Here is a 12,779-nt window from a genome sequence, read left to right as displayed (position 1 = left end):
TAGAGAGAGTTAGTGCATTGAAAAGCAGAAAGATTAAATCTGTCTTCTGCTGTATGGGAAAATATTTTTCTTGGAGTATTACACAAGTTAAGGCATAATTGTAGCATTATTTCTGCTAGCTGCACATGTTGGCTAATGGTTTGTTTGTGTGTATTTTTACATCCAACTTCACTTTACTAGTTAATGACTGAGTAAAGACATTAAATAACAGTGAAAGATACTGTAGAAATACCTGCGAGAGTTATTCCTGCAAGAACTGTCAAACTTTTTTTTTTCTTTTTAGTTAGAGAGTTGAGTTGAAAAGCAGGTATTTTATTCATCTCCTAACAGAATGTGGGGTATTTTTTCCCCTCTTTTTTATTAGACTTGTCCACGTTAGAAGAAACATATTTAGAACATATTGCTTAATGCTTTTTCAAATGTGATTTACTTTATTTATTTCATATGGTGGTTGACATCCACTGTGCCAAGGAATCCATTCTTCCTCATCTGAGTTTGTTACTTGTAGGTGCCAGTAGAGAAATCTGCAAGTGTAAATAGAAATTTATTCTAGCAGTACCACACTACATTCACAGCATTGCTGAACAGGTATTATGTATTTTTTTTGTCATGTAGGTTCCTTTAACTTTGCAGACACAGGCATCTCAAGAAAAGAAGTGTAACACTATTAATTAGTTTTACAGAATACAATAAAAAGACCTGATGCCACACTCTGACTTCCAGAACTGCTACACAGAGAAGTAGATGGATAAGCAAAAATTAATTAGCTGTTTGTTCTGCAGAAAACACTTCTTTCTTGAATGTGCCAGTATTTTAAAAAATTATTATTATTATTAAACTGTTGAATATCCCACTGTGTATTCTACAAAACAAGAGTCTGTGGATTTGAGCCATTTGGCCTGCCAAGTAAATTTGCTTTTAAAAAACTAATAAATTGTATGTGTAAGCTGAATTGGAAACTGCATCCTGGACAGTCCTTTTTATCATCAGTGTAGCTTGCATGCTGCCCTAATAAATGTTCTTAGGAATTCTGTTCTTAAATGGCAGATGGGACTACTGATCATTTTATATCAATCTACTTACAATATAAATTTTCCTTTGATGAAAATTTAGCTGCAAAATTTTACCACTGGCAAATTCTCCAGTGCCTGAAAACAAATCCCAGTGGAAGCAGAAATTTGAATCTGATGACATTGCAAAAATAAAAAAGATTTATGTCATGAAGAATGGATACAATTAAAATAGGCCATAAATTCCCAAGTGTACTGGAAGTACAAGGGATGTTATGACAGCACATATTCAGTGTTATATCACCTTATTGATACATTGAGGGTTTATGTGTATTTTTTGTTTGGAAAATGGGTCTAGTAGTTATCTGTGCACAGTAAACAAAGGTCTTTTTTTACCTCAGTATGTGCTGCTTTTGTGTCCTTGCCTTCACAGTCTGGTTAAAAGAGCATCAGTGCGGTCACACAAGAGCTTTTGTTCCATCTTCAGCCATGTGGAATGCATATGCCAGGGCCCTGAGGTTAAAAAAAAAAAAAAAAGGGGGGGAGGAAAATAAAAAAAAAATAGACTTGGGGTTTGTTCAGGACTCATGGCATTTGGTCATTTCTGGGAGAAAGGTCTTTGATCTGGGAGCCTGGAAGGAGCAAAGTGGAAATGTTTTAGACTCAGTACAGTGCTTGCAAAAGCCACATGAAAACCTTCTTTGTAGCTTTAGCCTTTTCATAGATGGACAGCTTCCTTATTTTACAAAGTTCCTCAGAACCCTGTTTTTTAGAGATCTTTGAACAATATTTGTTGACTGATGTAAGACAAAAATTAATGTGGATGGGATACAAAGCGCTGTTTAAAGTGTTTTATTTAAATTTAACTTTATAGATAGTGTTTGAAAAAGGAGAAAAAAATCTTCTGGGGACTAGAAGATGCTTGGTTATTTAATGCAAAGAAGCTATATCAAAGGAACATTTGTAGTTACAGGCTATTTGGCTTTGGGAGCTGAATTTTTCCTACTGAGATATTTTGTCTAACATCCAAAAATTTGCTTTAATTACCTAGGAAATGCAGTCAACTCAGAACTTAGAATCTAAACATAGCATAAGATAAAGACAGAAGGAAGAGATGAGATGCAGCCTACCTCCTCAATGCATATGAAAAGAACAGCTTTAGGGCTTTTTTTGACTTGCCTGACTTTCAGCCCATTTGCATACATCTGTGTAGAAATGAGCAAAATGAGCCTCTTTTAAAAATTTAGTTCCATTCTCTAAATTATTAAGTTAAACAGTAGCAGACTCAAGCTGCCCCAGCAACCCATGGTTTTCTTCTCTTGGTGTAATTGGCTTGTGCCACATGAGGGGATGTTCCCTAAGCATCAGGTGTGTCACACACGAGCTTTCTGCTTCTGATTTTCTTGGCTGATTTTTTTTTTTTCCACCCTTAAAACATTGTATGGTGTTACAGTGCCTCGGTACTGCAATATTTTTATCATTGTAGGATAACAATGTTTTGGCTTTTCTCATCTAGTAATATCCTGGAACTTTACTAAACTATTTTCAGCTCTGCAATACCGAGCCAAAAAAAAAATCATCTTTTTGAGTTCTGAGCTCAAAACGATGCACAGCAGCATCTCACAGCAGTGCCCATCAGTCAGCAGAGAGATTGCTACTTGCTTCTTGGCTTGATTGATGCAGCAGATATCTCCATGAACAAGAATGTTTTTGGGACAGGGTCAAAGAAGCATGTGATGGGTGAACGTGTCCGTTGATGTCCAGTCACCCCAGTTTGAACAAAGCCCAAATTACAGTCCCTGGAATCTCCATAGACAGTTGCAGGGTAAGAGCCTGTATTAAAAGGAAAAAAAAAAAAGCCTTCAGTTTTTCTACGTTACCATTTTCATTTTAGAAGAGGAATATATTAATTTTCTGTTGTATCATCACTTGTTCTTTATGTAAAAAATTTGAAGCTCCTCCTCAGTGTGAGCTTTTAAGGTTTCTGGTGGTTGCAGCTGCCATTCAAGTGGGTGACAGCTGAAAACATTCAGTATATTTTAAGGTGCTCAAACATTTAAGGGGCGTCCATTCAAAATATCATTTGCTTTATCAGCACTAAGTGATGTCCAAAGCTCTTGTGTACAATAGAGCTGTACAACAATAAAGATGGGATTATGTTACCTATTGTCATGGTGGGGATTGATAAGAGACCATTGTTCCAAGTAGAATTTCTGAATAGAAATGTTAGGAAAATTTTATTAATTTTTGTTTCATTCATGCCCATGATTACAAAAAGGACAGAAGTTGTTATCACTGTTATCTTTATGCCATCCAAGGTAAGAGGCAGTTGATAAAGATGGGAAGGCAGAATTAATCAGTACCAGTATTGTCTTGCAGTATGGCTGATCCAGCCAAATGCTTGTTTATCTTGCTTAGTTTCTATAAGGTACTCATAAAAGTTTGAGCAGCTGAGAGCCATACAGATTTTTTAATTTGTTTGTTTATTTTTTTCCATAATGCAGTTTGTCTGGGTTGCAGCTCTCCCTTCCCAGGCAGAGGGGCTTTCAACCACTGTTCTGTTGCTTTATGCTTTGTATTAAATGCCTGTGTCTTTTCCTAAACCAGTATCTTGGGCAGTGCAGGAGCTACAGATGAAATGGGATGCTGGGAGGATCCTACATGTCAGCTTTCTTGCCAGTTCAAAACTGTTATTTTTAGTTCATTGTATTTGTCTTCTTAAGCATCTCACAATGAGATTGTTTTTCAGTTCTTTTGGTAGTGGGCAGTTTTACCACTGAGCTGGCAATTACTGTTCCTGAGAATTATTCCTAGAAGCCTACATTTTCCCTTTTAATTTAGCTTAATTTCCCCACTTTAATTTTCTAAATAAAATAAAATTACTCCAGACCTTTCTGGTGGTAAGTTAGTATATTTCTATATTAAGGTATTGCTAAAACCATGCTATACTTGCTTCTTTTGACTGCCAGCCATTAATATTTTTAACAGAATTAATACAGGAAGCACACCTTCAGATGTGTGATCATTTACTTGTAGCCACAAATTTTAGTTCCACAATATTCTGCAGGTTAATGCTTGTATATTTTCTTGCTTTTCTTAGTTTACTGAATCACACAAAGCTTTTCTGGGTGATTACTGGCTGCATTTGCTTATGGCTAATCTAATCAAATCTTTTCTTGGAGAAAAAGAAGAGTGGGGCAGGCTGCATTCTTGTTTGTGTCTTTACCACTTTAACAAAGATAGTGAAGCTGTGACTTCAGTGACATGAGGCCAGTTAATGAAAGCAGGTTTGACCTTATGAACTTGATTTGAAATCAGTTGTCCCTTTACTTCTTCAGACTGACTTCAGAGTTGATCAGTGTTAAAATGAAATTGTTTATAATGGGATTTTCAGGGCTACTGAAAAATGGTTTGTTTTGTTTTTGTAACTGTAGGTGCTGTTTTCTAAACTGCTCTTCAGTTCATCCATATTAAAATCATGGGTCGAAGTTTGACAACTGAGAAGTACTAATTGGTTTGCTTACATTGAGTCAGATTAGTTTATTTATAAGGGAAGAGAATTGGTTTGCTTATAGTTGTCACTGTCATCCCTTTCCCCCTCTGACTTTTCTTGTTTTCTAAACCCAGATTTAGGTCGTTCTCGAGAGCTACAGTATGTTTATGTGGATAACAATATTCATCTGAAAGGCCTCCCATCTTATCTGTATAATAAAGTCATTGGTTGCAATGGGTAAGTATGAATTAATTCAGATTATTTGTATATCTACTTCTTGTAAAACTTCTCAAAAATATCTTCCTGTATGATACAACTGATTTTTTTGTGTGTGTGAGTGATTCAGAAATGTTACTTTGAGGAGATTACTGCAGCTCCCAGTCCTGTTTTATTGTACTTATATTGTAAGGACCAAAGCTGAAGTCTAGCTGCACTTAAAGGTTGGCCAAAAATGTGGATTTCACAGAATTTCGTGAATTAAAGAATGGACAAAATATTTTTTAATGTGTTGTAGCAGCTATGAAGTTCATCAGTTCTGTATTTCTTTAAGTTATGGGCCATATCTTGAATGTCACATGTAGCTCCATCACTCATTTTACATCCCAGTATCAGCTTCTTTTAAGTCTTGGTACCTACTAATGAAAACAAGTTATTTTTTTTTTAGCAATTGTGGATTGCAAGGTATATTTTTACATGTGCATTTAAAAAATATCCTAGGCTGTCTCAAGTTTGTGGTTAAGATGTGGGGAAAAAAAGTGGTCTGTCTAGGACACTAGCTTAATTCTTTCTGCACTGACACTGGCATATATTAGGATCAGCACCACTGATGAATGGAGCCTTACTGGTCTCAAACTGATCAGAAGAGGATTGTCCCCATTACCATCTAATTATAAATTTCTGGTATGCTCTCTCTCAGCAAATCTTGCATTAAATATAAATTCCCTCTCTACAGCCTGCACTCTACTGCAATATGTGAGATGCTGAGTCTTGGCATTTTAAGGTTTTTCTAATATTCCCGTGTCAGCTGGTTGTATGATATTTAAATACTTGCAGTTGGATTATAATTCTGCTGAACTTTGGGCAGCCTCAAGCTTCTACTAATTTTGTTTTTCAGGAAAAATTATTTCAAGCCTTTGTTCTTTCAGAACAGGTTGTAAATACTCAGCCAGACATTAAATTGACCCAAGAGGTAATTGAACTGTATTGATTGTGAACAAAAACACTAGTGACAAGGCAGGAATTGTTCCAACAAGTTTTGTCCAAACGTCCTGCCTGTTTCATGTGGTTTTAAACATCCATTACAGTCTTTATATTTTTTTAATGCTTTAAGTCTTAAGAGTCAGTAAAAATAATTTTATCTTTGTGCTGACCTTTTTGAAGATGCCACCAGTTTTTGCTGTCATTACATTTACACTGCTGCTGAGAGTTAACTGCTTGTATCACTGATGGAGGATAATATATAGAGAAGACTGCAGAAGTTGCAATTGTTGCAATGGAATACATCCTTGTAATGGTTCCATGGAATGAGAAAAATATTTTTGCTCCCCTTTAATAGTAAAGAATACAAAGAAATTACTTCAATACACCGATACAAATATTTTGCTTAAAAGAGTTATTTGTCTTTATGTTGTGAAACCATCGTGAAACATTGTGGATTCTTTTCAAGGAGAGTTTTCAACACAAAGATCAATTACATATATCATTAAGAAACTAAGGTTTTACTTGCTAATGTGCTGAGTGACACTAAAATTGTGTAATAATGTGTGAAGAATTTCTGTGTTCTTTCCAAGAAAGCATTAGTAACCAATGCAAGGTTTTTGTGGGTCAGGTGAGAATTTAAGATCCAGGCTTTAGTGCTCTGTCTGGTCATCCACTGGAGAATAAAATCTGACATGCTGCTGTTACTAACATAAAGCTGGATATCTGAAAATAGAATATAAATTGCATTGTGTAAGTAATGAATCTCTGTCTGGGAATCCTGCAGTCGGGCTGACTGAAAAAGTCTTTTATGTAAGAGGTGATGATCTCAGCACTCAAAATAAATTTTGATCTTCTTTTTTTACAGATTGGATTTCCTAGTCTCCAGCTAGGTCTCTTCTAGCCTTGTTGAAGACAGCCAATAGGTGTTTCAAAGCTATTTTTCCCCAGTTATTTATTCACCAGGTTTTTTTGTGCAGTTCCATTTTCTTCCAGCAAGTTAGATGGTTCTCTGTGCCATGTTTTAATCTCCATGGATTTTGTGTGGAGTTTTTTTCAACTCTTTTTGCGCCCAGTACTACTGATGGGTTGTGATTCATTCCTTAATCCATCCTGATTTAAGGGTGTGTATCTCTTAGAATATTCCTTCTGATGATCCATTTTGCTCATTTCCTTGTTTTTTCAGTGTTGTGGTCAGACATTAATAGCCTCTGAGTTTACATAAAGTAGACCAAATGGCCCAGCTCTGAACTGCAGAAACTGTAGTGAATATGTGGCTATGTCTTCCAGCTAGGGTGGTAAAGGGTTAATCAACTTGAAAAAAAACATTATAGATTTATTTTTTGTGATAGCTAACTCATTGGGTATGGATTGCTGGGCAATGGATTGTGGGAATATTGGCTCTCTCAATTCCCAGATATATTTTAATCCCATTAATGGTTTGTGGGGAAAGTATTAAATATTTAACAAGAGGTTTATTGACTTGCAGTTTGATGCTGCTCTTTTTTGCTTTTTTCTCTGGGCTATTTTTCCTTTAATCAGAGGAAATGAGATGGAGAGATTTTTGTTATCAGACAAGTACTATAGGATTTCTTTTACATCTGGTAAGGTCTAGTGTAGTTACCTCAGTTTTAGGTCCAATATCTGGGAAGGCTGACAAATTTGTGTTTCTCTTACATTTGTTAGGACTGGCCCTAACAAGTTGCTCTTGGCTTCAAATGAAGTTGTCATAAACAATTCCAATTCCCCTGTTGACTTCCCCAACCTCTTAGTAGAATTTTCCTATGCGTGTCTCTTTGGTATGATAGCTTGCAACAGAGATCATATAAAGAGTTACTATTTTTTTACTAGAGGCAAGGTTTCTCTCCTTGGATCCAAATAAACTTCTTTTTCCTTATATGATTTAGGAGGGATAGGGCTAGTAGACTTCCTAGGGTATCATCCCACTACGTCTTAGGCCGTTCTTTTGATTTTTCCTTCACTCACCCCCCTTCACACTCCAAGGGAGCTCTGTGGATGGGGAAGGGTGTAGTAAAGAGTCATAGAAATGATTTTTTTGGTGGTTGTAGTTTGCCTCACATATTATACTTAAGAAATCCATTACCATTCTCAATTGGCTGATCATCCAAAACAGGAAGCCAACTGTTAGATATGAAACTACTCCCCTATGTAAAATATTTAGTAATAATGGCATTCAGTAATGGCAAAGTAAGGAACACGTATTGCACTTGGTTTACTTCCTTGGGATTGCGTTCTCATTTCTCCAGGTTTTGAATGTTATTTGAAAAATAAAGACCTCCAGATGTCCCATGACTAGCACATCACAGAAGGTGGGGATCTGTAGAAAATGTGTGTCAACATGTATTGCACTTTGCAAGGAATCCTTGAAGGGTGCTGCACTGAAGAACAGCATCAAGTGTACTTCAGGTTGGGCATCTGGGTTTCTCCACAAAGATACTTTTTTGGTTTTTTTTTTTGCCCTAACCACTTCCTAAATGTCTTGTGTCCTTCTAGTTGTGGTTCTCCAATTCAAGTTTCAGAGGTGAAACTGCTCTCTTTTTCATCGGGCCAGTTAACAGTGTTCCTGCCAGCAGAGGTGAAATCCATAGGGACAGAAACAGATCATGTGCTGCCTTTGCAAGAGCTGGCCATGAGGACCCTCTATAACACCTACTACAGGTTTTTAAAAGGTATGAAATTTCTCTGTTCTTCAGATTGCAGAAAGCATGGAAGTGGTTTTCTACCAATGATAGGGACATTTCAAATAGCTCTTCAAAGAGTTGGGCCAGGATTAAAATTCACTAAGATCTGTTTAGGGAAATTATGTTTGTAATGTTGTATCAGAACAAAAATGTCCAATGTCAAAAAACAGACATGCAAAAGATGCTTCTGAGGTCGAGTGATTGTTAAAAATGGTTTCTTTTTTTGAGGGCTGTATAAAGGATGCCTTTTGCAGGAGAAACTCTTTAATGGAAACCGGAGATGAGAAATACAGTTCCTGAGGCAAGATGAGATGCATCAGCCAACAATGCAACTTCTTGCCAGGCAGCACACCCCTAAACTGGCAGACTTGTTATACATAAGGCAAAAGAAATGTTAGCAGCCCTTGGCCATTTCAGTGCAGCATGACAGCTGAGCTGTTTTAGTTCTGCCCCAATTCAGAGTCTTTGCTGTGAAGTGGCCCTTGGCTCATTCTGGTTATGCATCATGCAGTCACATGAGTTGGCAATATCTGATGACAACCTGCAGATTCAGGTGCTGTCAGATGCATTGTGACCCTCCCCTATCCATAGCAGCTTGGGAATCTGACAGCTTTAGAGGTGAAAGTAGAAAGCAGGAGGGTAGAGAGCTACACTGGGAAGATGAGAGGGTTATGGTCAGGGTCACTTGTACCATGGCCACTGGGGAGAAAATCCTAACTGCTGAGCTCTTGCTTTGCCAGCAAAAGCATAGAGGGAGGTCTGCAGCAAATACTGAAGGGAAGAATCTTCATGTTGAGGAATAAAAGTATGAGAGAAACTCATGTGAACAAGCTTGTGTTTATAGGAAATGGCACTGCTCTGTGGAGAATGTATGTAGTGACACAGAGAGCATGTAACTGGCCAGTTTGTGGTTGGGTATTTTTTCTATTTCTGCATATGGAGGGGAGAGGTTTTAAGTTGTATGTTGTTTGTTCAGTTGTATCAGGATATCAGCTGCACCAAAATTAGCCAATGATGGATGCTGCTGCTTCATTTTGAAGTGCAAAATTCTAGTCTTTGAGAAGAAGTTTGAGCACATAGGTACAAGATCATACAAATCACCAAAAAACTACTTTTCTACCCAGTTCATAGAATCATTTTGGTTGGAAAAGACCTTTAAGATCATCAAGTCCGGTTGTGACTTGCATAGTAATTTCTGGAATACAACTGTGTGAATGCAGTTCCTGGTTGTGAACACTGGTGAGGTTGGGTTTGAGAACAGCAAGGTAGTGTTGCAAAATCAGTTTATCAATGGTTTATCAATGATTTATACAAGGCTGTGAGGATTATCTGGTTGCAGCCAAGGTGCAGAACCTGCAAAGACGATGAAACTTCTTTTGAACTATCTTGCCTACTTCAAGGTTACAACACTGCACTTTGTTGTCTATTTCTATATTTCTATATACACAGACAGGAAAAACCATCCTGAGTCACCTTAGTGAAGAGTGTGAGCATTACCACTGGTGACACCCACATTGCAGTGAGCACTGTGTAGTTTCAGCACATGTAAGATGATGCTGTGCTGGGGTAGCAGGTGGCATATATGATTAAAATAGCAGATTTCAGCTATCCCTGATTGCCAAAATTTGCAGTTTCAAGGGTGCTGTTAAATACTTGGCTGCTGTTAGCAAAGTACAACAGAAGTGACTTGACTACTTTGCCTCAGTCTTTGCTTGACTACAGAATGTGACCTTTTCTTTCTGACGCAAATGCACTCCTCGGAGGCTGTTGTGGTACATTGTGTATGGGGGTTCAACTTCACTTTGTTTGAAAGCTGAAACCAATGCAATATCTCAAAACTGATTTATCAGGGACTGCATCTTGTCCTGATTACTCAGCACCTAAACTCATTCACCTGTTTTGGCTGTGCCTCAGTTTCTAGATGGAGATTAGCATGTTGGTTTGAATTGTTAAAACACTACCTGGCTTTCCCATGAAATGACCCTGGAGTCCCTTTTGGTGAAAATGTTGGTGTCTTGTAAACTGTGGGGACACACTTAAGACATTATGAATGTGTTAATCTTTTTAGAGTGGTCTTTTTGGTTGGACCTGTAAGAAATATGCTAGGCTGGGTTGTATTTCAAGTAATTCCAAATATTTCTGCTCCCTTTTTGCTGACGATGGAATTCAGGCATTTCAATGAGTTTAGGTGTCCTGTTGGATTGGTTGCTGAAATATTTTAGTTAAATACTACTTATGTCCTTTTCAGGATTTTGTATGGTTATTACCTGTCTAGATCATTTTTGTGTCTGAAAAAGCTTTATGATATGTTACTGGTTTTTAGTATTTGCTTGGGCTAGAATATTTTTTGCTTGGGTATTTGGGCCCAGTTAATCTTGTGCTCACAATGCTCAACTTAAATATTTTAACTTTTTGAGATTATATATGGCAAACATCATGTGCTTCACTCTAATGGTGGTAATTTGTGTTACCTTGCTGTTCTTTTGATAAAGTCTGAAGAAATGTGAGGCAGCCAATTTTCTGAATTGTCTGTGGCTCGTGCTTGTTGATTTTGACTTTATCATGTAATTGTTTTATTACAAGCCTTATTTGATTCTTTTCTTCTCTAGATTTGAACTTTTTGACTCCAATCTCACTACCCAAAAGCCTCTTGGAATTGCTGCACTGTCCCTTGGGACACTGCCACCGCTGCAGCCAGCCTATGTTTACCATTGTCTACCCAAAGCTCTTTCCCTTGAGGGAGACTCCAATGGCAGGATTGCATCAAGGGTAATTATACAGCAAATTACACTGGGGTTTCAATTAGGAAGAAAAACACCCTGAAGAACAAAGCATATTCTTAAGAATTTTTTTAACTTGGCAGTCTTTCAGATCTAAAGCTCCTGTTCTGTGATTGCATGTAAAAGTTGTCAAACCTTTTGTTTGCATGACAACCAGATTACTGCTGTTACACTGTTTAACAAGGGCTACTACACTTGCCTGTTTCAGACTGCTCTAAGATAGTGAAGGGTTTTGATAAGATGGGGTTGACTTGTTTGTGGTAGTGCAGCACATGTCTCAGGAGAAGGTGACCACCAAAAAGAAGTAGGCTTAAAGATGGAAGAATTCTCCAAGGCCAGAGCTTAATTAAACTGTTCTGCAGTAAAATGCTCTTGGTTTTTCCTTCCATGCTGATTAACTTGAGATTTGTTGTGAAAACATTCTGCATTCTAATATGCATTTTGTAACAACACATCTGTTTAAAATATTTCAGGTTTTATAGTTATAGCAGTTTTGAGTGTGTCTGCAGGATTCACAGGTCAAGTAGATAACCCACATAGACTTCTTGACCTGCAGGACAGTACAGTCATAGAAGGAATTCAGACCTGGGATATGGTTCAGGGAATACTGCTCTCATGTAGATAAAGATTTAAAATCTCTTTAAAGTGAGCACTGGTTGCTTTGCAATGATTCTTACCCTAACCCCTCTTGGTCTGAGTTGATACTGTAACCTGCCATGAGCCATTATATCAATGAATCCACTTTCTGCAATGGAAAAGCAACCTCTGAGAAATTTCAACTGCTTCTACTTGGACAAAAGTACAGCAATGTTTGGAACCCTATATAGAGGGTTTAAAGACAAGTCACTTGGAGTTAAAAAGCAAACGTGATGGTCAGGTGGCTCTTAAAGAGTTCAAGTCAAGCTGTTAGTTACAAAGCATATGCCTAAAGGTGGGGAGCAAAAAGAAAGGTGCTTTAAAAAGGAATGTTTCTGAAATTGGTGTGTATATAATGCACAAGAATGCCACTGAGTTCTTGTCCTGCTGAAATCCATTGATTCAGTAGTTATCTACCTTAAAAATAAGAAACTGCAGGTTGATGGTACCTGTATTCCAGAGCTGTATCATGGGTTATTTTGCTGTGAATTTGTGGCCTAAGAGATACCTGATTTGTAAGCAGCTCAACTTCATGAAATGAAAGCAGTTTAGATATGCCAAATCTGGACAGCTGCCAGAAGGCTGCATAAATGCTATTTTTGACAAATCATCTTTCTTAGAAAGCTCTGATTGCAGAGATTGCTTACTTGGACTTGCCATTCTGTTAGCCTTCAGTTGTATCTTGAAATTCAATAGATTTCATGTTGAGTAAAATAAATTGCTTCTACATTACAGTCTGAGTATTCAGTGGCATAAGATATGTTATAATCATGCTATAAATAATTTCTTTCAAGCACTGAACAGTATAATTTTCTAAGAAAGTGGCAGAAAACTACTTGCTGGTCACTGAATCCTTACATTATCTGAAATAATCCAATAATGGGAGAGGTTGGACTAGAGAAGAGAGCTCTACTTTCTAATTATTTGCTAAGTGTTGCTTATTGTAGAACTTACAGTTAGG

General features: G+C 37.3%; 1 protein-coding gene across 3 annotated transcripts in view; it reads left to right on the top strand.

Annotated features, from left to right (window-relative positions):
* Positions 1–12,779, top strand: part of LRRC28 (leucine rich repeat containing 28) — a 53,154-nt gene that overhangs the window by 34,690 nt on the left and 5,685 nt on the right. For all 3 annotated transcript variants that reach the window (XM_071754243.1, XM_071754245.1, XM_071754244.1), the window contains 3 exons: positions 4,638–4,740; positions 8,215–8,390; positions 11,012–11,171. In XM_071754243.1, the coding sequence (XP_071610344.1) occupies positions 4,638–4,740; positions 8,215–8,390; positions 11,012–11,171 (439 nt within the window). The remainder of the gene's footprint in view (positions 1–4,637; positions 4,741–8,214; positions 8,391–11,011; positions 11,172–12,779) is intronic.

The sequence above is a fragment of the Heliangelus exortis genome, chromosome 11 (assembly GCF_036169615.1).
Source record: "Heliangelus exortis chromosome 11, bHelExo1.hap1, whole genome shotgun sequence".
Taxonomy (NCBI): Eukaryota; Metazoa; Chordata; class Aves; order Apodiformes; family Trochilidae; genus Heliangelus; species Heliangelus exortis.
The sequence above is the reverse complement of the archived record's forward strand: the minus strand, read 5'-3'. Positions and strand labels throughout refer to the sequence as shown.